Source organism: Patagioenas fasciata, chromosome 3, assembly GCF_037038585.1.
Source record: "Patagioenas fasciata isolate bPatFas1 chromosome 3, bPatFas1.hap1, whole genome shotgun sequence".
NCBI lineage: Eukaryota > Metazoa > Chordata > Aves > Columbiformes > Columbidae > Patagioenas > Patagioenas fasciata.
In genome coordinates this window covers 98,588,214-98,614,786 of record NC_092522.1, presented here as the reverse complement: position 1 = coordinate 98,614,786, position 26,573 = coordinate 98,588,214, and the positions used below count along the sequence as shown (strand labels likewise).

Genomic DNA, 26,573 nt, shown 5'->3' with positions numbered 1-26,573 from the left:
CCTTTGCTCTTTCCTCCCAAAGTACTTCGCAGCAGACGTTTTGATGTTAGTGCCTTTTACACGAGATTAGCCAGTGAGCTGAATTTCCCTGTTTTTTACTGACCACAGTGTTATTTCATTTCCCTGAGTGGATGAGCATTTTAGGCACAGGGAATTAGCAAAAGAAGACTACCAAGAGTATTTCTGGATATGATTCTAAAATTTTCTAGCAAAACTTGATTGTTCAAATTCTAGAAAAGCTAATAGAAAAGGGATGAAACAGAAGACTGATTAACTCACCCAGTGCTTGGCTCATGTTTTAAATAAATGTCCAGCTTACCTCTGCCCAGCAGCCTGCCTTGTACCCTGGCTTTCTAAATGCAAATGCTCTCAGGGACATATTCAAACCCTGAGTTATCCCTTACACTGCTGGAGCTCCACCGGCTTTCTAGAAATTAAGTGAATGTGGCCCATGGTCATTAACTCTTCTCAGTTTAAGTTATGCTCTGACTAGTTACTTTCAAAAGGTAAACCTCTCTTTTTACATCCTGTAAGCATTCTTAACATGCTCATTTCTAAGCTCGTGAGCCTCTGTTTCTCATGTCTCACACCTTTTTTTTGTTCTCGAGGGCTCCAAAATTGACTTGAAGATCTAATAAGAAAAATTACAGAAAATGCAAGGGAAATGATAGAACAGGCACAGTGTTGCAATGGACGGGTCAATGAGCCTGTCAGATGATCTGTGGAATGGAAGGAGATGATGGGGCTAAAGTCCACCTGGCAGATTTACCTCAGAAGAAAATCAATGAAATAAAGAAAGGGATCTTCTGACCTAAGTGTGTCTGTGGTTTGAGAAGAGCTTTCTCTGAAATTATCCCTGTATTACAACATGTTTCAAACCACCAGGAAAGGAGGGTCAGGAGAATATGTCTGAGTCTTTCCTACAGCCTTACACCATGGCTGCAAAGAAGCAGCACGTAAAGCCAGCTTCTAATATAAATACTGGATATTGTGGCATTAAACTTTTCCCCAGGCAGAAATACATCTCAGTAAATGCCAACAGACATTAAAAATCTCTTTCACCACCTCCCATTTAGAAGGAGTGGTTAAAAATCAGTAAGGATGATTACTCATATGAATACTCTGACTGACTGGAAAAATACGATGATTTTAACCACATCACTCAGACTGGAAAGCTACTATACTATCTGATGCATGCTTGAGGAGAAGAATTGTTCAAAACTAAAGCAAGCAGAAAAATGCTTAATTCACAAGAATGCTTTATCAGCTGTGCTCCCAAGCAAGTGTCATGAAGATTTTCCTGACTATGTCACTGCTGGGTAGTCTTTGATAGCTCTTTCCTGTTATTCCATTTAGGTGAAAATAAATTAATAAAGAATTCCATAAAAGCTTAGAAGTTTTCAGGATAAGCATGTATGGCCAGGAACTGGTGCATGCTTTCTGTTTATGAAGAAAACAAAATCCAAAATATGTAAGAGTTCATTAGTGGGACAGGCACTGTCAGAAGACAACACTTTTTTATATTCCTGTTCTGTGAAACAGTGCGTTGTACCTACTGAATTACATGACTTCAAGCCATCATCTCCCATTTCACCTTTCCAGCATTTTCAGAATTTGCCAGTGTGAATTTAATGGCACTGTGGACTGCTCGGGAGGCTGCAGGTAACTCTGTCGGTCTGGCTACCCCTTCCCCACCAAGCAAGCAAGCGCCAATCCACACCTCTTTTCTGAAGAAAATCTGTTTTCCTGTGTAAAATATTATGCTTTAAGAGACAATTTTATATATGTTCACTTCCTCGATGGAAGTACAAACTTTGTGAACCACACAGAGCCATCTCTTCTTGCATATGCTTTGGAAGACAGCCCCATCGGGCCAGGGAGAGGAGAGATGGCAGAAGAACGATGGCCAATCCTCAATGACCACTGTGTCTGCTTTAATTGACATCATGCTCACCAATGCTGGGTTTGCTCATGAAAATACTGTGTGCATGGGAAAAACATTGAGCTGTGCTTCCTAATGCTGGTGGTGTTCTCCAAAGCATCCTCTTTATGGGGCTTACTCAGGAAATCAAGACTGACAGCTTGTGATAACTTGGGACCACGCCTGCCCTTCAAAGCCCCAGGCTACCAGAGGCCAGCGATTAGAGAAAAAGGCTTTCAAGCACAACAAGAAAGGACACAGCAAGTAAGACAACTGTGTGTATGCAGTAGGAACGCTGGCGGCCTGAAATGAATACAACTGAATAGCTGGCAAAATGTTTAGGAGACTCAGAAGTTCAGTCTCGCAGCAAAACTGGGGACTGAAAACACTGAGAAACTGCAGAGTCAGATATTAAAGCAACTCTGTTTACATACCCACAGGTGATGAAGCTGGCATTCATAGCACATATCAGGGGTATAAAAAAGATTTAGAAACTTTCTATTATGTTCCAGCTAAGGTGCTTCTGAGTCAGAAGAGTACATGGAACAAAGGTATGCCCAGGAAAGAGTAAACAGGCAAAAACTAAAAGCTAGCCAGAAGAAATTCGGATGAATTTAAGAAATTACAAAAAGTCACAGGAGTAATATTAACCACCTCAGTTTTGAAGAAATGCTTGTTCTACAACCATACCCATATACCAAAAGCCATATTATACACATAACACATAATTATCCAGGTAGTACGAGGCATGTAACGTAGAGTGTGCCAGGTCACACCAGTGGATTTCTGAAGCTTCACAAACATAAAGGGTGGAAGGCAAGTGTGCGCTAAGGTCCATGCTCACAGTACAGGGCAGGTGAGACACCCCAGGGCACTTTAAATGGCACTAGACACCCATGTGTAAGCAAATCAATATTCAACACTGTTCAAGGAGTCCAGAGAACAAGTCGCTTGCCTTAAATAAGACATCTGGATTTGGTCAGATGAAGAGATCTTTGCATCCTTGTGATGGTGCTCATGAAATCTCCACTGATTTCAACAGGAGTTTACACATTTCATTTCCATGTAGACACCTACATTCATGCATATGAACCAGGAGCTGCATTCACTTACAGCATGGATTTAAACAAGCTGGCCAAAGCTCTGGTCACTGTGTGCAGAAGGCAGACTGGTAAAAGTAGAGCAGGAACCCAAGATAAGAACCATGGCCACAGCTTGCATAGCCTTGGCAGCTAGAGGGATGTTTATTTTTTACCAAATTATACACTGTTCAGTCTCCAGCAGAAAGTATTTTTTTTTCTTGGATGAAATCCAGCTACATTTACTAGCTTCATTATATAGGAGGACTTCTTTTTTTTTTTTTAAATCTGTGTTCTCTGTTGTACCATGTCAGAGATAAAACTGTATCTGTATTAATTAACTTATTTCTTTTTGCTGTGGCTAAATATGTTGGTCATGATAATTCTTTCAAAAGTTTATCTTTAACAAATGATGTTATTAAGAAGCTGATTATTTTCCATTTTCAGAAACACTTTTGGTTTCAGAGTTTACATACAAATTCACAAGACAATTATATGCTGTTCTGCAGAATACTTGATACCATATTGCAATCTGCATATCCCCTAGAAAAATATCACTTTACTTTGTATTTCAGTGTTCTGTTTATATTATATTGCACAAAATACGCTGTCATTTTTACAAAAGCTGCTTGATAAGTCTTTATCTGTGCCAGAACTAAACTGAAATGCAGTATTTAAAGACTGTTCACTTGAACAACTATTCTGCCAGAAACATGCTTCTGAAATGTCTAAGAGTACCACTTCAACTGCTTTTGAAATTATATTCATATTCCTATTCACAAGATTTTGGGACAAGAAAAAAACAAAGGCCAGTGATGCAATTAGGAATGGAGACACAGAACTTATTTCATTGTGTAAGACAGTGTAAGTTAAAAAAAGATATAGTTAGATAACAAGGTATAATTATGTAATAACAGCAGTGTGATATTTATTATTTTCTTTTACACATGAACATAATCAGTAACAGCCAAGAAGTCTGTTTTCTTTTATTTTTGGATGAATATTTAGAAAACTATAAACAAAAATTTAGTATTTATGAACCATTATTCTTACTCATCTTGGTACCTTTGATCTTAATGTCTGATTAAGGTAAGAAAAAGCTTACTATTTTTTTGTACAAAAAACATGTCTTTTTCAGGCTCAATAAAGAAGTTTTCTCTAACGATGACACTATAGTGTGTCAAAAATTAATCCCACCCAAACCTCTTAATGAGATTTCAGTATATATATAAATACATTGAAAAACTAAGCAGCAGGACAAAACAGTGGGAAAATATTCTGGAAATCATAATTAGTTATATAAAAATCACAAGCAAAATTGAAAACTATACTACGGATTTTTTCCAGACAAAAAATCTGAGACAATAGAGATTTCCCACATCAGTATCTATTTGAGCAATAACAGTAATAAAAATAAGTGACATTGAGACTTCCTTCTACTCAACCCTGTCCAATGCCACAGAAGCAGCTACCTGACAATACCTAGACTTTATTTAAATATGCACTTGAATTCAAACCCAAGTTCCACCATATGTCTGTGAAGTCTTTGGAGCTTAAGAAGGAGAGAACATTATGCTCTTACTATCATTTAGAATGGACATAAACATTCATGCTGAATGTTGCAAGCCCAGATATCATTATACCTGCTCAAATTAAGTCTGCATTTATGTCATTGAATGAAAGAATCGCAGAATGGTTCGGGTTGGAAGAGAACTTCAAAGATCATCTAGTCCAGCCATGCTGCTATCAGTACAGACACCTTTCACTAGATGAGGTTGCTCAAAGCCCTACCCAACCTGATTTTGAACACTTCCCATGACAGGTAATCTGCAACTTCTCTGGGCAACCTGTTCCAGTGCCTCACCAACTTCATTATAAAAAAATTTTCTTCCTTATGTCGAACCCAAACCTACCCTCTTTCAGTTTAAAACCATTGCCCTTTGTCTTGTCACTACAGGCCTTGGTAAAAAGTCTTTTTTATGAGCCACCTTTCGATATGGAAAGTACACAATAAGGTCTCCCCAGAGCCATCTCTTTTCCAGGCTAAACAACCTGAGCTGTCTCAGCCTGTCTTCACAGGAGAGGTGCTCCTGCCCTTTCATCATCTTCACGGCCCTCCTTTGGACTCCCCCTAACAGGTCCATATCCTTTTTATATTGGGGGCTTCAGAGCTGGACACAATAGTGCAGGCGGGGCCTCATGAGAGCTGAGCAGAGGGGGAAAGCCATCTCCCTCGAGCTGCTGGTCACGCTTCCTGTTATGCAGCCCAGAGTATGAATTATTTTCTGCCCTGTGAGGGCACATTGCTGGCTTATATCCAATTTTCAGCCATATATTTCATTATACCCTGCAGTGATGTCACATAACCATTGCCAGGCCAATGAAGCAGCTAGATATTGTTCCTATAAGAATCTGACATTGTGTGCATCAAAATAGTGTTCACACCGCCTGGTTTCAGGCATAGACCTTACCTACATAAATGAGAAGAGTGATGTCCCCTGAGCTATAGCCAGTGGAGACTCACAGGCTCTCCTGGAGGATGGCACAACAACAAGTTCATCTGTGGGGACGTGAATAGCAATACATGGAACAACGTGCCTTTCTGCCTCAGCTTCCTCAAACTTCTGAAACATGCGTGTTCTCTGACTCGTACAGCACTCATTGTCTCCAGGTCACGCCCATACCGGGGGCTGTGCAGGTACAGAAAGAATAAACGTCTAATAGGTCAGAAATTGTCCATATTTAATAACTAGACCTCCCTGAACTGAGAATAGAGTAATAAACAGGACAAAAAAAAAATCCTACATTAAAAAACAAACAAACAAACAAAAAACAAACAGCCCACACCATCTAATTAATCTAACTAATGACTACAGCAATCCAGACACCAAAGGCACCTAAACAGAGTAGAAAAGAATAAATGATATAAAAGTATGACTTCATTTGTAGTCTCAGCATTTTTGCCGTTATCCCCTGAGATGCCAAAAGCTGACAGGATAATTTCTAACATTTCAGATCACTCAGATACACTCTTATCAGTCCAGAAGCACATTCATCTTCTTAATGACACTCAACTGTGGCCTATCCAACACATAATGAATGACTTTTCTATATTTAAAATTAAAATGAGAGCATACATCATGAATGATTCACAGAAATAAAAGAACAAACTATCACAAATATATAATGGTGTATGGAAGAAGTCCCAGTTTTTCATAATATTTGAGTCTTAAAGCAATGATGCTTCCTGGAAGTGAATAAACCCTTGTCTTGAACTTACAGAAAATGAAAGAAATAAATCAGACTCAAGATATGGAAACTTGTTAGACTGGTATCACCTCTCAGAGCTTTGTTTCAACTCTTAGATAAACATATTCTTCCATAGATTTTCTTTCTGGTATCCCTTCTAACACTTGCCCACAATACTCTTGCCATACTTTCAGTCCCATACACATAACCTCTTCCAAAGACAGAAAAGATTTTTTTCTTTTTTTCTAATGACATTTCTTGATACAATGCAACAAGAAATCTTTTCACTAATAGCTTAGCGAAATTTAATTAGGCATGCTGAATGGAAATGCATAACATATGCTTCTATGTTAGTTAATGTATTGTGAAGGGTCTTTCGATCTTGTATTTCATGGTGTAAGGTGACAACTTACGCATGATAGAAAGGAATTCTATCTTCAGTCGTATTAGCTTTTTCAATTATCCAGGAATATTATTTGCCTCTATTTCTCCCCTCATAATTTTCTAAAACACTGAATAGTATTTCCAGAGCCAGGAAATAATGTTAGATGAGTTAACAATTCAGTGTAGTATGACAACTCATAGATTTCAATGTTGTACTACATTCTACAAATAATACAACTAAAAAAATGTGAAAATTTGCCCTTATTTCTGTATAATAGAAGCTAATTTTATAGCTGAGCCATGGAGAAGCCCAGTTTGGAGATAAAAGTCCATACAACAAATAATGTGGTCTATGATCCTTTTATCCATTTATGATTCTAGACTATCTCTTCACGTATAAATTGCCAGGATACTTATGAAATATATCTCCGTATTTGAATTAAGCCAAAATTAATATAATCTGGATGATGAATGACGCCTTGTTCACTGTACTTAAAGTACTAGATCTGAGTTTCCAGTCATGTGTGAACAGTTTAAATGTGTTTGTGAAAAGGCTCCTGAACCTTATTTATAAACTATTCTAGCAATCATTAATACAGATGTATTTGAATGTAATGAATGTAAATATTTTCATTTAATCATGAATTTGCATTAAAATTATTGTATCTCAATATGCATTAATAGATAATAATACACTTGTATCTGGTAGACCAAGCAGGAAAGTAATAAACAAGAAACCCCAAAGAAAGAAAATTAGCAGTTACCCTATGTGAATCTCATAAAGAAAGCCCCATAATTTATAAGTTCATTCCCTAAATATTTTTTATTTTGATGCAGAATATAAAATATTAATGTTTCCTCCCTCTGAATAATTTTGTAGGGTTTTTTGTTTGCTTGCTTGTTTTTTAATTTTAATTTTGACAATAGTTTACAGTACCATCTGTATTCTGTAGTAGGAAGGGGCAGTTTGCAAATTGCTCTTTCATATGCCTATCTGAACTGAAACACCCATTAAATATTTTCTGCGAATTCAGTTAACCATAGGATTACAGTGCATGCAGTCTTACCTTCTCAAGCTGTATGGATGTAACAAATATGTAAGAAATACACATAGGTAGATGAAATTAACGAAATTCCTACTTACACATGAAAAAACAAAAGCTAATTCTAAAACATTAAAAGACTAATTCTGCCCTAAAATACGAAGAAAAGCAGATTCTCAGGAGAAATGCTTTGACATACACTTTCCTTTTTTGTTCCTAGAACTCGGAACAGAATTGGCTTCCTCAAAGTAATACAGGAATTTTGAATAGTCTCACTCCCTCAGGGACTGTGGGATTGGGAACAGCCAGTATCCATCTCATATACTTTTATAGAATTATAGAATCATTTCAGCTGGAAGAGACCCCCAGCATCACTGAGTCCAACCATAACCTAACCTAACTCTAGCACTAAACCATGTCCCTAAGAACCTCATCTAAACGCTTTTTAAACATCTCCAGGGATGGTGACTCCACCACTTCCCTGGGCAGCCTGTTCCAATGCCTGATGGCCCTTTCCGTGAAGAATTTTTTTCCTAATATCCAATATAAACCTCCCCTGGCACAACTTGAGGCCATTTCCTCTTTTTTTTTTTTTTTCCTCTTTTAGCTCCCCAGAAGTCAGGTGTGGAGCCTAAACTAATTGTATAAGTCAGTAAAGACCATGGGATTCATCCCATATATCTAAGAGACGGATATGGTGGTTGACATTCGCTGTACAGAGGGCCTACAGAGTAAGTTGCATTAAAGAGCTAAAGGAGGAATCTTTCTCCCCATGTACGTTCTGTGATATTGAGAAGAAAGAGTTCACAAGTGAGAGTTCATCCATCTTTTTGCGCAGTAGTGCTGGGCTACAGCTGCGGGACAAGCAGACCACTCAAAACTGGAATAATGGAAAATTAATGATAAATTTCGCCTCCAAAAATATTTGGTGTATATAACAAGCGTTATCCATCTGCATTATTAATGAAAGACTGCATATCATCCAGCTAGCACGGAACCAGCAGTGTGAGACACCATTTTTTCCCCTGTGATAGCTACCTGCACCATGGGAGAAGAAAGCAAATCTGCAGATTCAGTACATTGCTCTGCTCTTGTAATAAGAAAGAGGAAAGAGAAGATGGCAGAAAACAGACAGAACTAAAGGTAGCTATTTCTAGTAAAGGAACTATTAAAGATAGAAACTTGTATGATCATCATTACAAATTATCTGGGGCCTGGGTCATCAAGGGGACAAAAAAACCCCACTATATATTTTTTGATTCAGAGGTTCAATATCACGTCATTTTTGCCATTGACTTTTTAGGAATGTGCCTGAGCCTCCTACTTAAAACTAGTTGGAAAAAACTTCCTATATTTTATTGCATGACAATTGCAAGAGATTCATTTCTGTGGAGCGTGTTTTAGCAGTTGGAGCTAAATCTCTGAAAGAACAAACTAAAACATTAATTCTGTTTGCAACAGTTGACACCAATAGTTTGGCCTTGAAACAGTAAAAGAGAATCAATAATTTATTGTCAAACTATTAAGGAGTACATATTTGCTACATCCATTTAAAGAAACGTGAAACATTATTTTTGGATTTACATGTATACATAGGGATTCAAGTCTCTTAATAGGCAGTGGCTCAGTATAAGAACAGTGTTACAACAGAGTTGAGAGAGTTATATGTGTGGTTAATTATGTTTTTAATTAAGGAAGTAAGGCTTGCTGGCCATTCCCTGTATTTCCCTACCCTACAAATGGACCTCTGGAGAAGGATTAACAACATAATACAAAGGAAACATCTATTTTCTTTCCCTCTTGTGCCAGATAAAAAGCATTTGGTAACAGACTTCTTTAATATAAGAAGAGATGAAGTGGGACCTGTAGCTGGACAGAAAAACAGAGCAGGTTTGTTTTTTTTATTTTCCTTCCACTTCAATAAATGACTCAAGTGAATTTTTCAAAGTTTATAAATATCCCTAAATCATTCATCCGCTGGAGCACCAAACACACAACATGCAGCCATTGACTTTCACAGCAGGAGGCTGTAAGCACAGGAAGGGAGGACTTGTCTGTAAGGCCTAAATTCAGCAAAACATTTGCACATCCATAAGCTAAAAAAATACCAACCATGTTCCTACATCTTCTAAACACATTTTATGAGATCAAGGTCTGGTGTTAAGTTCCAGGGTCACTTCTAAAGACTTGGTTTCAAAGAAACTTCTCAGATAGCGTGGAAGGCAAAAGATGACAGAAGATGAGAATCAGGGTACGGCTTTATGTACATATTTTAAATGTTAACTGCTACTCAAACTGTGTAAAAATGAAAATTCATTCTTTTTTGGATTATAAATGGAGTTGATCTGATTTAAACTGACAGAATATCTGACTTCATAAACAGGTAGAATATCATACCACTACAAGAAAGGTAAAAGAACTTGAAAGCCTTGAGCACAACCACAGGTGTCCTTAGGAGCATGATGTATTCTGTAGGGATAAAAGCTCACTCATCTGAACTCAGAAAACTGTGAATTTAGTGCAATAACACGCAGTGTTTGTGAAGAGATTTATAATTATCAATTCGTTAATTCTCTGTAGACACCTCTAAAGTAGATGGGCAAGAACTGTCATCCTTTATTGTGGGGAAACTAAGAATTTAGGAAAGCAAGCCAGAGCCACACAGTGATGGGAACTAAATGCAAAATTTATATTCCTCCTGACTGCAAATGCCAGCTCCATATTGGATTGAGTTCATCTCCAAAAAATAAAAGAAACAAGAAAAACAAGGAAAAAAAATCAATAACACCATTTGCAAAGTTAATATCATGCCTTCTAATTTCATTGTATATTCACAATAATGACTGTCCAGAGCTGCACACATGCCTTACTTTAGCTATGTTTGGTAAGAGAGAAATGTATTTCATGCTTAAGTGTTCTTGGAAAGGAGCTGTTGGAAAGGAGTCGTATGTAAAATTAATATTTCACTCTCTCAGGGAAGATGAAAGGAAGAAGGGTGGGTTTTTTTGGCAATATATAGCTATAAGCTCAAGTTAGATCTGTGCAGATTTCCTTAAAGCTGTCATTCAGAAGACACAAATTATTGCAGATTGCATAACAACCGTACCACGATGAAGTTATAGCTCTAAAGTTTTATTGACGTTGCGTAGATAAATGAAAAAGGAATGCTACATTACAACAGTAATCAGAAAAATAAACCAGAGACTAATCAATGTCTCTGAAAAAGAGAACATTAATCCCTGATGGAGATATTACAAACAAAATAATATCTGTCTTAGCTATCTAAATTCCACTCACCATCTTCTCCTATTGTGTTTGTCGTGGAATTGAATTTCAGAGGACTGCAAAGAGTTGTTGCTCCAAGTCTGATTTTTTCATTATTCTATTTAATTGTGTGCACTGTAATTTAATTTACTGTAATGCTGCCTCTATTGTCGTAATGCAAAATTTCTTGTAACAGTAGCTCATTAAAGTATATTAAAAGTATTTATCATGATCCTCAAGAGTAGAGATAACATTATGCACAGAAAACTGAGATTTAACGTAATTGCTGCAAATAATTCAAAGCAGTTCTTTTTGCATTTATCTATATGTAAAACAGTAAGAACAAAAATCATAAAACTCAGCATGACCAGACCTGGTCTTTATGAAGCCACGTGTAGGTAAATAAAATACTTTGGAATACATATTACTGTTCTGAAAAAGTACAGATGGGAAAAAACACGAGTGTGGAAAGATCTACAGTCCCACAAATTGCTGTAAGCCATTGAGTTCATTTACTTAAAATTTCCTTGTCTCTTTTTTTTTTTCTTCTCTTCCTCTCTCTGAAACATCGTGCTGCTTTTGTTCTTTGAAAGCTTATTGTTTTAAGAAAACTCATTGCCTGCTCCAAGCGCACTGACATCAGTGCCAGCACTCACACTGACGATGTTGTTCATGTTTGCAGATGCCATGGGTGAGAGGAAGGGATCTCCCAGCTGGCCGCATGGCCACAGAGAAGAATGTGTCCCACCTTTTTGAAAACAGCAGTGTAAGTCTTACAAATATCCTGCTAGAGCTAAGAAATACATAAGTCTGTTTTAACATTGGGTATGAGGGAAATGATGAAGACATTTAATACCACCACTGTGTTGCATCATTAATAAACCAGGAATTTTTCAGCATCTGTTTGAAGTCTGATATAATTCTTTTGTGAAGACAATGTAATTTCCTAAACTATCAGTCTTACAGTATGAAATTTTTAACACAGAGTTAAATTGGTCTCTTGGTTATTCCATTTTGAAAATGCCATCACTAATTACATGGACGTATCATATCACTCCATGAATCAAGTCAGCAGGAAATACTTAAAGTGATATATCTGGTTGAATCTCTGCAACCATTCTAACATCCCACCCTCTAGACCAGGACTTTAGGCTAATAATTAACAGAGAAATATTTGGAGATTGCATTTGAATTTCATTCGCTCACTCAGCAAAATACTAAGAGTGATTTATTCCTCTCACTGGTCATTAGCAAAACTGCCACTGGCTTCAGCAGTACAAACTGCACTTCTGGGATACTGAGACTATTAGAGGAGATCTTATAGATTTCCTTAGGAGTCCAATGAGATAATTCCAACAATTTTCAAATTTTCTTTAAATTACAAACATATTAAAAACTTACATGAGTGTCCCATTTTCCTGATTGTTTTAACCTACCTTTGAATGTAGCCAACCTATGAAATTTAATCTTTCATCAGGAATTGATATAGGTCAAGGATAGGAAGATATGATAATCTCAATTTTTCTGCCATCTTTCCAATTTAAAATAAAAACCTGTGTTTCATTTTTCCATGTGCATGCAGAAACATAAGTCTTTGCTATACAACAACACATAATTTCATTTAAAAAACCAGCATACCAACAAGGTCAGAGGCTTCAGTTTGGTTTCGTTTAATAAGCACACAAGCTTGCACAAAATGCTTGGTATTTATAACTTTTTCTAAGAAATCACTGGTGAGTAAATTACAGAATCAATGAGGCAGACTGTTTCCAATCTTTACAGCCCAAAATTTATAGTCCAAAATTTGTCTCTGAGAGACAAAAAGGCCATAAAGTTTTGGGTTTTTTATTTGTTCAATTTAGGATTTTCTCTCCTGGGGAATATACACAAAGTGAAACGCCAGCATAGCAATATTCACCATCATCTTTTTGTTACTGGTGCCTCAGGGAGTGACTGGCTGAGAGATGGTCAGAAGATAAATACGGTGCTTCTGTGAACCAGCAATTCCTGATGGGTAATTCTTGACTCTGATGGTAGGACAGAGCCTGCAGCAGTGAAAACAGGTTCCAGTACTGAGGAACAACAAATACCTCGTGACCTGTGTCCCTTTTCAGGAGGGGACATAGGTAAGTATCTAATTATATAAACTGCAGTAACTTGGACTCCAGCTGTAATATTGCAATAACTTTTTTCATAAGAAACATGTAAAAAGCATTGAGAGTAGGAACAGGTTGCTTCCTGAGAGACATAAATGACTTCTCTAATAGGACAACAAAGTCATATTCATATACTCCTACAATGACCAACCAGAAGATCCAGAGAAGAACTGGAACCCAACCGGAGAAGTCGTGGATCCACTGCCCGATCTTCAGATCTAGATAATGAAATCCAGGTCAGAGCTGACAGACAGCATAAGCCATGAGCCACATTTCTAGAAAAGAGTTTTTTCTAGAACTTTGAAGACTCAAGCAAGGCAGAACTCACTGTGGCAGAGATACGCAGCCACAGTGTCTCGTACACATGCAGGGAATAGCAATTTGCGGGGGGTTCAGGACCTAAAACGATACTGATATCTGTCTCTGGTATAAAGGGTGATTTGGTATTGATGCTTTTTCTTCACCTGCTGCAGGAAACTCAGAATGTAAAAAAGGTGGCACGTTATCCACATTCAGTGTATGGAATGATCTAGAAGCTAAGTCAAGTATGTCTTGAATAGACAGTAAGTTTCATACCAAAGTGAAAGCAACACTGTTGAATAATTTGGTGATAATCTGAGAGTAATGCTACTTTAGCTATATCCTTTTAAAATTGAAGTGGTGTCATCTATCAGGAATTTCCTTCAAATCTGTAGACACGTTTAGAATTGGGTTACAAAACAGCCTTGAAATCTTGAAAGTAATCATGCATCTTTTGAAGATAGAAGAGCTGAACATGAAAGAGCATGGGAATTTCACATTTTTGATAAAAGACGGACATCCCTAGTCAATATGCAGAAGACATCAGGAGGAACTGGCTAATATAGAATGACAGGCTCAACCATGAATGACAGCTATGTATCACACACACGTATCTTTTTCTCCCTCTATACATATACATCCAGATAAAAAGCTTCTAAGATGCTTTCCTCCAGCCTGCTCCTCTAAGTAAGGTCAACGTGGTTGAGCCATCCAGCCAAAACAAAGGCGACCTGTTAAAACCTCATGACGACACACTGGGCTTCACTACCATAGCCATAAGCTAGAGTGACCTCACCAGCACGAGTGGAGTGGCACCAGTGTAAAATCTGCTGCAATGAACCACTAAGGTAAATTTTTTTCTTTTAACTTTCTAGTGTCTTTTGCACACTTCAGAAAGTGTGCAAAATGGGAATTGCTGTTGACAGGATTTCTCTAAGTAAAAAGTAAGAATTTAAATTGGGGTGGCAATTCTACATCAGTATTCAGGAGATTTAACTCAAGCACTATGACTTACATTTCCTTCATGTGTGGCTGACAGCCCATGTGCTACTGTCGTAACTGATGTTTTAGCTTTCTTTTATCTAATATATCTATATCTAATATAGCCTTGTTATCAGGCAATAATTTTCCAAATTTTGCTTTATGTAAGTAAAGACTGGTTCATAAAGATGGTTGGAGTGTCTGTGACTTCTGCAAAGGTGATGTGATCCTCTTCAGCTTAAGCAGTTTAGTGTATTGCACGTGATGAACAAAGAGTTTTTAAGAAAAAAAAAAGCAATTTTTCATATTGTTTAGTAGAATAAAATAAAAAATCTTTCTTTTGCTAACACTCAAAATGTTATGAAAGCAAAATCAAAACATTTTATTGTTCTTAGGTTATTCAGCTCTTCCAAACATATTCACTTACGTTTTTTGTCAAATAAAAATGTTCTTTAAAAAAAAGCACAAACATTTTACCCTGAAAAAATGTCAACTACAACACTTACACATTTTCAAGATTTCTCTAACAATCCTTCTTTTTTGTTTCAGAATTTTGGAGCCTCCACATGCCTCTTTTCTACATAATTCTGTGTTCACTGGAAAATTTCCATCATCCTTTCATTTGAATGTTCCTACCATAAAGTTAATGGGAAATAAAAAAGGTAAAATTCTGTACAAGGTAGCAATTTTTCTTTGGCAAAAGACTGATACCTGCCACTTTACTTTTTTTCAAGCCAGTCCTCTTCCCATTCTTAACATGTTCTTGTTCTTCCTATGCTTTCTTCACCATTTCAGTTATTAATCTGGGATCGTGGCATTCATTTGCCCTCTTTTACCAGCACTATCCATATCCATACCAATTAATTACTGCTTCTATGTAGTCATTCCACCATATACAGCCTCATCTACCCTGGTACAGTTAAACTCTGATAAAAACGGAATAAAAAGAGCTGAAGTCAAGTTGCAGCTCAGTACCCTGGCTGGACTGTGATTAACACTGTCGAACTGCTCTGAATCCTGTTATTACGCATGAGGTCCCACCTCAGAGCCGCGTCCCTCTGATCAGCGTTTTCTCTCCAGTCAGCAGCGGGTTCTTAGAGAAACATGGAATGGGAAGAGTATGTTTTTGACTCTTCCCACACAGTCTCCCCAAGCTCCAGCAATCTGCAGTCAGGTCATGCAGCCCTTAAAAGCAGTTGTAATGAAACCAGTGGGGTTATTTTCTCTCAGGCCCTAAATGTTCTTGGTTTTCCTACAAAAATTTTCCTTTCATTCCCATCTGCATGAAATCATTGCCATTTTGCTTTCTACAGATGATGTTCTGAAGTTCCACAAACCACAAAGACCAGGTTATGTATACTATCTAGTGCATGTTTATTGCACACTGGTGTATAATTAATCTGAACGTAAAAATACCACTCATATAAATAATCAAAACCAGGGAGTATGTAGAAATGCCGTAAGCCCCAAGACTGTGCTCTCTCCTACAGAATTCTGACAGGTAACTAGTTCAAGAAATAGAAGTGTTTAAGAAACATTGCTACCAATTTTTCTACTTTTTAAAAGAGAATCCATGTTCTTACTGCTATAGTTTATGTCAAAAAAGCTATTCCATCTCACTGCATACATTTATTTTTTTTTTAATGGCACAGTGAAAAGCATTCATAGCATGGTTCAAAAGGACAAGGTTTGCATCAGTGTATGAAAGCAATCAATTCATTCCACTTGTAATGAGATTTCCCCTGTCACTTCAGTTTGCTTGTTTACCTCTACAATTGCCTCCCATGCTGTTTGGAAAAAAGAAGAAAAACAAATGGAAAAGAATCAAAACCAAAGCAACTCAATATGACTATGCTTAAACTCACCCATACCTGTTCTGAAGAATGTATTTGCATATTTATAATATGATATTACTACAGGAATGACAGTCTTTAGTAGAAGCATGTAAGCCAACAAGATAGTGAGAGCTCAACTGGTTTTAAGAGCTCACTGAAAATTGGCTGTGCTCTTATGGTGGGCACAATTCTCAGTACTCATGACTATGCTCAACATTTTGAACAACACTTCTTCTATGATTAAAAAATAAACAGGAGTTTTTCAGACAATAAATATTTCAAATTTTAACTACAGTTTTGCATGTCAAATCAAAACGAAGAAGTATCCAAAAGCCAGCATCACCTTCTGTTGTGTCTAGTGGACTCTCCATGTTCCATGATGGTGCTTGTTTCTCTGTCAGAATCCTGTAGGATCTTTCTCCTGTTACAGAAAACTAAACTTCTGCTAAACCAGAAGCATTAGCTTCAGCACAGAGCTTTAAGTACTCGCATTAGCCACACTGCTCTGGAAGAATCGTAAGTTTTCTTTATATCCCAAATAATGTTCTGCAAAACTGCTGCAGTTAGACTTCGGTATCACGTGGTTTTCTGTGACACATATTTAAGCTCTGTGGTATTTAGTGCACAATTGCAGTTGTTCATAATACTCATTTTAAGTAAGTTCCATTGCCTTTTCAAATTGATTTATCCTGTTCCCACACTGTAGGCACAGTGCATACCCAAAAAATCTGAAGTCGCTCTTAACAACTGTCCTGAGGCTCTGGAAAGGAAGAGTCCAAATTCTCCGGTCTCTGAAATCTACCCACAGATGGCTTTTCTAAAGATATGGAAATTCTGAAAAGTAGATATACCTGCCTTAACAGAGTCTACTTCCCAGAACTGGAAACTGCCCCTCCATATGCCCAAAATTAGAGAGTTTGGCCACAATCGTTCATTCTAGAGCCAAGCATTTGCCTACTGTCATTTTGGTGCTAAAAAATCCCACATCAGTGATCAGTTCTTTTCAAACACTAAGTACATAAGGATTTATGGCATAAATATATTCAGTACTTTGCAGCAGAAATTCTATTTCTGCTGGTCTGATGCAGCTCAGCATCCAGCTGCACTGGACTGGAGGGAAAAAGCATATGTGCTTGAGGTCTGCCTAGGAATTATTATGGTTCATGGCATAATATAGACAGCTCTATGCAAGTTCTACTTTATGGAGAGAAATAACATAGATTTTTCTTGAAAATTTCTCCAGAAGGAAGACTCATTCACCAATACACTTAAACTGATTTCTTGTATGGTACAAAATAACTACAACAAGCCTCCAGACTTCAGTAACTGGTATTTAAATCAGTAAAATAATCCTGTGTAAATGAGACTAGTGGGCTTATTTTATGTCAAGAAAATTGTTTTAACCAGAGCAAGTTGTATTTACTTTAGCAATATAGGCGTTCACGTTATTATTTATGCTCATAGTCAAATATATTTTCTTTAAGTTTTACCAGTATCTCAAGCTAGAATATCCTCTCTGAAATGCTAATTGGAACTATTACCCATCCCATGATCATTCTCAGACTCTTTTGCTAGGAACTGGTAGAAATTATGTACACAGAATAGATAATTCCTCTTTCTCACTGTAATTGCACAGAGATATTGTTTTCTTTTGAGTCAGTAACGTCTAAATTGGATTAAGATAACGGTCACTTATGAAGCCTTCTCTACAGAAGTTACTTTCATCGCTGCCATATTTAATGCAATTTTGCTCTAGAACTTCATTTTTTTACACCATTTTCATATGAATGGGTTTCCATGAAGTTCATACTTCAGATTACGCTCAAGGATGAAATAATCTATGAAGAGGAAAAAAATACCCTGAATTTTGTTTCTGCTGACATATGAGTGAACGTAATAACTGTCATTCTGGCACTATTTGTTGTGATCCAATGAAATTTAAATGATATGAAAAGAAGAGTGATTGATCTCCAAATCAGAGGACTTTTGTGTGTGTGTTTAAACATCTTTAGCTGGTGACAAGCCCTTCATTCTCCCCCATCTGGGCAATTGCTGCTCTTGGCAACAATAACCTGAGTGGGTGGCTGAGAATGGAGCTGTCAGATGCAATACTGATGCAAATTACTGGTACTCAGAAGCACAACCATTCTTTCATCCAGGGAGGTATTTTTTATCATTCCAAAGTAGAGCCAAAGGTGATAAAATATTTTACTTGTCAATACCTAGAAATAAAATCTTTATTGTATTCAACATTTATTATCATAAAATACAATGCTAAATAGATAATTGAAGTATCAATATGCCCAATGTCATAAAGAAATCTCTGGAAAAAAAAAAAAGAAACACACTCTGTGTGCCTAATTTGTCTGTTTTATGGCTTCTTCTTCTTCGATATTGTAATTGGAGACCTCATAATGCAAGCATGACTGCTGATATGCATTACCAAACTGATTAATACCAACCATAAAATCCTGACTACTCTTTCCCTTATTCTGGCATATTATTTCTTTCATTATTTAAGCTACTGAGATGAATGATAGAGGTGACAGAAAGGAAAGTAGAACAAGGCACGGCATTACTGAAGGCAATATACAGTTCAGTGAGACTAGCAGTCTTTATTTCTGTATTGACCATAATACTGATGTTCTACAGACTGTAAAGTAAGATGCTACAATGCAATCAGCACTTGTTCTTTGGATCAGATACATATGAAGGTACCTTACCTTACAAATAAGTACCTTAGGTGCATCAACCAGGAAGTGATTCCAAACACAGTATTTTTCTTTTATCATCTATAGTGCATTTTTACAGGCATTTAAGCAAAATGTCAACTTCATTATCTCTTTCACAATTAGGGCCTTAATAAAGACTCAATCTTTTCAAAGTCTCTTCTCTAAAGAAATGAAAAACGAAAGCCAAAACCTATGTATGTAGGAAAATATTGCAGCAGTAATCTATACAAGTTGTACTTTTTTAGCAGAAACACTTATCTCAAAATACATTAACTTCAAGATCATTTCTCTTTTAGGTTAATTACTTAAATGACAGCGGTACTGTAGTGACTGCAGTGGTCTACAATTATATGGGAAGTAAGCTTTGCATAGCAAGAGAAAAATTGTACTTAAGCAACTGATGTAACTTGAAAAAAAAAAGCAGGCCTTGGATTCAGAATCTATTATAAATCTATTAATTGAGTCATTCATAAGCATACAGGCAATCTAAATGTAACAGCTAATGTACAAATGTATTGACACTAACTGCAACCAGAATTCAGACACAGTACCTTTGCTTTATCCCTCATGGATCCTTTTCCCAGGATGGACATTTTTGCACCTGTTTCTTCTTGTAACCTCTTCAAGGAGTTTCCTCTCGGTCCAAGCAATTTCCCAACAAAATTGAACTAGAAAGCAAATAAAAAAGTATTTTAGATCAAGAGGTGATTTAAAAAAAAAAGGAAAAAAAAAAAAAAGAAGTAATAAATCTTTACAAACAAGCTGCTTAAAAAAGTTTTCTTTCCTTTAAAAAATAATAGTCGTAATTAGTTCTGAGCCTAATTCTTTTGGAAACAAGTCCAGAGAACTGAAGTATCCTCTCATCCAGTGCAAAAGGCAGCAAAAACATTCATAGTGTATTTGAACCCCAGGAGGCTCCTCTCTGGGACAAAAAATGGCCAGTGATTGCTTAGGTTTAGCTAATGGCTAAACACAATCTTTTCTTATCAGACAGTATAGGTGAAACCCAGAGAATGCATACATTCTTTACTGAGTTAACCAGCTTTATTGGCAAAGCAATATATTCTGCAATGCTACAGCTTTAGATGAATTTTCAGGAATTGATGGTTTACACATTGATTTTAGTGTTGTTTTGTGTATTGGCTTCAAATATCTGTTTTGCTAGCAATGGAACAAATCACAAACAAATAGATCACTGTAGGTATTCAAGGCTATTTTCTGAGAGGATTTAAAAGAGTGCTGGGCTTTGTTTGACATGTTACTATTAGGCTGATGCAAAAGGAATTGCATGTTTTGCATTGTTGAAATTTGCCATTTGATATTGGAATACATCCTTAAATAAATCTGGTTACGTTGTACATCTTTTTAATGCGCTTTTCTTGCTTTATTTTTTCTTGCTACTGACTTATTACTTGCTGTTTATTTTATATTTATTTTAGACTATCAAAATGATATTTGAGACAAAAAGTAAATTTGAGTGATTTTCTTATTTGAGTTCAAAATGGGTCATAAAGCAGTGGAGACAACTCGCAACATCAACAACACATTTGGCCCAGGAACTGCTAATGAATGTACAGTGCAGTGGTGGTTCAAGAAGTCGTGTGGAACAGATGAGAGCCTTGAAGATGAGGAGCATAGTGGCCGGCCATCAGAAGTTCACAATGAACAACTGAGAGCAATCATGGAAGCTGATCCTCTTACAGCTAAATGAGAAGTTGCCAAAGAACTCAACACTGACCATTCAATGGTTGTTGAGCATTTGAAGCAAATTGGAAACGTGAAAAAGCTCAAAAAGTGGGTGCCTCATGAGCTGACCGGAAATCCAAAAAATGGTCTTTTTGAAGTGTCATATTCTCTTATTCTACACAAAAACGACGAACCACTACTCAACTGGATTGTGACATGTGACAAAAAGTGGATTTTATATGACAATCAGCAACAACTGGCTCGGTGGTTGAACCAAGAACAACCTCCAAAACACTTCCCAAAGCCAAACCTGCACCAAAAAAAGGTCATGGTCACTGTTTGGTGATCATCTGCTGCTGCTCTGATCCACTGCAGCTTTCTGAATCCCGGAGAAACTATGCCATCTGGGAAGTCTGCTCAGCAAATTGATGAGATGCACCAAAACCTGCAACACCTGCAGCTGGCACTGGTCAACAGAACAGACCCAGTTCTTCTCCACAACAATGCCCAACAACATCTCACACAAGCAACAATTCAAAAGTGGAACAAATCGGGCTACAAAGTTTTGCCTCATCTGCCATATTCACCTGACCTCTCACCAACCGACTACCACTTCTTCAAGCATCTCGACAACTTTTTTTTTGCATGGAAAACGCTTCCACAACCAGCAAGATGCAGAAAATGCTTTCCAAAAGTTCATCAAATTCCAATGCATGGCAAAAAAATCTGTTGATCGTAATGGTTCCTATTTTGATTAATAAAGATGTGTTTGAGCCTAATTATAATGATTTAAAATTCATGGTCCAAAATCACAATTACTTTTGCACCAACCTGATAATATGCTTAAACACTGCACAGTTCATGTGACACATATAATGTTGTTTTTCTTCTGTACAAAGAGGAGAGATATCTACATGCAAATCAGAGGACAGAACACTAAATAAACAAGCTGTGAATGTTATGCTGACACAACCTAGCAAAAAGGGGGAGTCTATTAAATAACACTAATTTGTTTATTCTGTAATCAATAATCTCTTCAATTTATTATTTTTTATGCTTTCCAAAATTTCTTTAAAACTCTATGACATGCTGTCTTCAGAAATTGGCTGGGAACCATCAGTACTTGCTTAGGATGTTTCTGAATTGTGTTAAAGTCTGAACAGACTGTACTCTGGCCTGGCATTCAACAAAATCAAAAAGGTGTGTAATCGTATCAGCACTGCCTTGTTTTTATTTCAGAGATAAAGAACATAAGAAATAGCAATCAAGAATACGCTGCTGTCAAAAATACATCTGAATGTCTAAAAAGTTGTTATAACACACCTTGTTTTGCATTATTATCTTCCTATTAAAAAGTGGTAAAAATGGGGAAATATCCTTGTTTTTATTTCAGCCAGCAAGAATTTAACAACACAAATGCATCAGTCATGTTAATAACAACCAAACTCAGAATCAAGACAGATACCCCAGAAGCCAAGCTGGCTTTCAGTTCAGTGTCTTAATTATAAATAATTTGTAACTTCCTTCAAATATTGCTTAAACAATCAAAGAAAATAATACGTAATCACAGGAAAAATGTAAGGTGAAATCTACTGCCACCTAAACCATCATAACTGATTTCAGCAAGATAACATGTACAGGGAGAAGCACTAAGTGGTAATGTTGCAGAAAAACCCAGCAAGCTTTGAAGCTCAAAAAACACAAATTTCAATCTTGTGTGCTTGTGGTTTTTTTCCAACTCTATCTGTTGATTTAATAAAAGTTATCATCTCTTCAGTAAATCCTACTCCATTTTGGGGCAGGATTTAGAGATGATGCCCTATCATGGCATCAACAATTCTCTGTCTTGAAACTGTTGGCTTAGAAGTTGATGGTTTCAAATTGATTCTTAGATTTCATAATAAAATCAACCAAACAGTCAGGAAAGAATGGCAAGGACTGAATTGAGACTTTGGACTTAATCTATTGATCAAAATACATTTTCAAAAGTTATACATCCAATGTACATGAAAGTTTATTAGAGATGGCAGAGTAAACAGCAGAGCTTTCATTCTTCTGCAGGGACCACCTCACACACAGAATGGCTGTTCACAAGTTACAACATCAAATCTTTTGTGTCACTTATACATCACCAGTCAGAGAAAAACTATCCACTGCTGCAGCCTTTCAGTGTCTCTTAATTTTAAGAAAAGCTGCCCCTCAAAAGCTGTAAGAGCTATATTGCTATGTAAGTTTGGAGGAGACTATGGAAAGGCCAGCCAAGGTTTGACTCCATTTGTTCTCTGAATGGAATAAAACTATTAAAATACACTCTATGAAGATTTATGCTGACCATTTATTTTTAAGCACTTCATAAACTGTCTAATAATTACTTTGATATATTGCTCCAAAGGAACGGTATGGCCAGCATAGACTATGTACTAAGTGGATTTTAATCACTTCACAGGAAATAAGGGGCTGGGGATTTTAATTCTATTGATTATGTAGCAGACAGACACTCACATTTCATCCACCTTCTCAAAAACACCTATCAGGAAGCAAGCAGTTACTTACAACTGAATAACTGAATTGCTCTTAATTTGGTTTTGTCTGAAGTTGCAGAAAAGCCAGTGCACTATATTGGACATTGAACCATCGTGCTCAGTCTCCCCAGCGTCAGTCCAGGGCCACTGCCTACCCTCAGCACCAGCCCATAACCACAGAACTCTCAGGAGTCTGAAAGTACTGGTAGAGCAACTTTGACTCAATAACTTATGAAAAATTAAATCCTTTATGTTCACATGTAGGTAAACCCAGCACACAAGTAAGAGAAGGTTTCAGTGAGCAGCACAGATTGTCTTAGTGGGGAGGAGCCCGGCCTGATAACTGCAAAAGGGGCTAATGGAGCTGAGCAGATAGAAGGTGTTGACTTTCATCACTACCTCATTTCTTAATGCTGAGAATTGTAATCAAACATTGATCCTCACCTTGGTTGTATACATAGGACTCACTTTATCATTTTCCACATGTGATAAATTGTCCTTTGGAGAAGCGGACAGCCATACAATGGTCAGTTCTCTTGTGAGACCCATTACACCAGTGGGCTGGCACTGCTGCTCTGCTCACGCATGTCAAGGCTCACTGTGACCCTCCCAGGAGTTCGGACACAGGCTGTGAGTTTTGGAGGGGGGATGAGGGGTGTCTGGCAGGGTGTTCCCTGAAGTCAGCGGCAGCCTCAGGCTGAGAACCGTCACACACACTCAGACACCATCCTGCCCGTCCAGCCACGTGGCACCATCAGAAGTACACCAGAAGTTATTCTACCATATAGCTGCTCTAAATGCTCCCCATAAAACCTCTCCTGTTCAAAACTACACCTATCTTTCTCCCCTTCTCCACTCTGCACTTAGGGCAAGAATGCTGGTAACCAATTAAGCAAAGAATCATAATTTGCTGTGATATTGCAACACAAAGCTCTAACCTGTGGTTCTTTCAAGATCAAAAAAACTGAATTAAATATTAGTAAGGATTTTGTCTGTCTTAGGACAGCATATAATACGTATTAAAAAAATCTAATATATAGTTTACAGCATTAACATTTAAGACTACATACAATGATTAACAGAATGTTACATTCAGAAGAGTATTTGTTTCCCTGTTCGATGTAGCTCAAATATATTGCTACTAGAACTGTAACATCTATTTTATAAACTCTATTTTAATTGGGGTTTACAAGCAGAAACAAGGAATATTCTTGCCATTCAGAAAACATGTTTGTGTCAGTGACTGTTTCTGTTTTATACACAGATCGGTGTTCAGAACAATAACAAAACCTAGATAAATAAAGAATGGGACAGATAAATGTTTCCAGCTGTTAGGTAAAGCAGCATGAAGCCTTGAAATGGGAAAATAAATTAATTTCCTCTAGAAACAGCAAAACAGAAATACCATGGGCTTGGCAATATGAAATATGCTTGTTATTTCTTAGTATGTTCTGTTCACCATTGCTATCAGTTCCTTTGTGGGCTAACAAAATGTCTTCCTATTTTCAGAGCTACTAATCCTCACAAAAACTTTCCTTATTCATGGGGAAAAAAAAAAATCCTTCAAAATTCAGTCCTGTGGTAAAGAGAAGGGGAGAAGACACAGATATTATTCACCCCTGAAAAACACCTTACTGATTCAGACCTGCTTATAGTTTTCTTCTGGTCCTATTCTAGGACTCCTGATAGTTCATTAACTTTAGAATAGCAATTATTTTAAGAGTATCTCACCTTTTGATATGCACAAGAGACTTCCTTCCATCTTAAGGTAGTACCGGATGATTATGAAGACAAATTTTATTTTTCTCAACACTTTCTAAGCATGACAATGCCTGTAACAATATAATTTAACTTTTTGTCAGTCCTGAAATGGCCAGGCAGTGGAACTAGATGATCGCTGTAGGTCCCTTCCAACTGGAAGTATTCTATTCTATTCTATTCTATTCTATTCTATTCTATTCTATTCTATTCTATTCTATTCTATTCTATTCTCTATTCCATTTCGTTCCATTCCATTCTCTAGCTTGGCAGATACTGCAGAGTTCAAGTTTGCCTCCCTCTGTATGTAGCTGATTATTCCAATATGTCTTCAATATCTAGTATGTTTTTGTGTTGTTTTGTTTGTTTGTTTTTCCAAAATGAACTTAATAATCCAAATAAGGATACAATATTATTTTTTATTACAGTGATGTGATGTTTGCTGTTTCTGGAGAAGAATTTCTGTGAAACTTATTTGGTAGGACTGAACTTTGTAGGGCTCTGCTTCAGCAAGGCATGTGGAGTGGGCTGACCCTGGCTGGACACCAGGTGCCCACCAAAGCTGCTCTATCACTCCCCTCCTCAGCTGGACAGGGGAAAGAAAAGATAATGAAAGAGAGATCACTCACCAGTTACCATCACAGGCAAAACAGACTCAACTTGGGGAAAATTAATCAAATTTATTACCAATAAAATCAGAGTAGGGTGATGAGAAAACAAAAACTAAATATTAAAACACATTCCCCCTAACCTTCCCTTCTTCCTGGGGTAAACTCTACTCCCAAATTCTCTATCTCCTCCCCTCCAGCAGCACAGTGTGACAGGGAATGGGGGTTGAGGTCAGTTCATCGCATGTTGTCTCTGCGGCTCCTTCCTCCTCCGGGGAGGACTCCTCACACTCTTCGCTGCTCCAGCCTGGGGTCCCTCCCACATGAGACAGTCCTTCATGATCTTCCCCATCATGAGTCTTTCCCATGGGCTGCAGTTCTTCACGAAGAAGAAGCAGCAGCACGAAGTTCTTCACGAAGAAGAAGCAGAAGCACAGCCCAGCACGGGCCCCTTTCACAGGCTGCAGTCCCTCAGGAACACACTACTCCAGCCTGGGTCCCCCATGGGGTCACAAGTCCTGTCAGTATACCTGTTCCAGCCTGGGTTCCTCCCTCACCAGGGCCACAGGTCCTGCCAGGACCCTGCTCCAGTGGGGGCTTCCCATGGAGTCACAGCCTCCTTTGGGCACTCACCTGCTCCTGCTTGAGTTCCTCCATGGGTGCAGGTGGATCTCTGCTCCACCATGGACCTCCACGGGCTGCAGGGGGACAGCCAGCCTCACCATGGTCTGCACCATGGGCTACAGGGGAACCTCTGCTCCAGCTCCTGGAGCAGCTCCTGCCCTCCTTCTGCACTGACCTTGGTGTCTGCAAAGCTGTTTCTCTCACACATTCTCACTCTCAGTTCTAACTCTGCAGTTGTTTGTTTGTTGTTTTTTTTTTCCCTTCCTAACTGCGTTATCCCAAAGGTGCTACCACCATGACTGATGGGCTTGGCCTTGCCCAGTAGTGCAGTAGTGGGTCCATCTTGGAGCCGGCTGGCACTGGCTCTATTGGACATGGGGGAAGCTTCCAGCAGCTTCTCACAGAAGTCGCCCCTGTAGCCCCTCCTGCTA

At 37.7% G+C, this 26,573-nt stretch overlaps 1 protein-coding gene across 7 annotated transcripts in view; it reads right to left on the bottom strand.

The window, feature by feature from the left end:
- Positions 1 to 26,573, bottom strand: part of KHDRBS2 (KH RNA binding domain containing, signal transduction associated 2) — a 372,066-nt gene that overhangs the window by 212,909 nt on the left and 132,584 nt on the right. For all 7 annotated transcript variants that reach the window (XR_010651118.2, XR_011738480.1, XR_011738481.1 and 4 more), the window contains exon 3: positions 19,496 to 19,612. Coding sequence is in view for 1 of the 7 variants with exons in the window: in XM_065834300.2 (XP_065690372.1) it covers positions 19,496 to 19,612 (117 nt within the window). In the remaining 6 variants the exon portion in view is untranslated. The remainder of the gene's footprint in view (positions 1 to 19,495; positions 19,613 to 26,573) is intronic.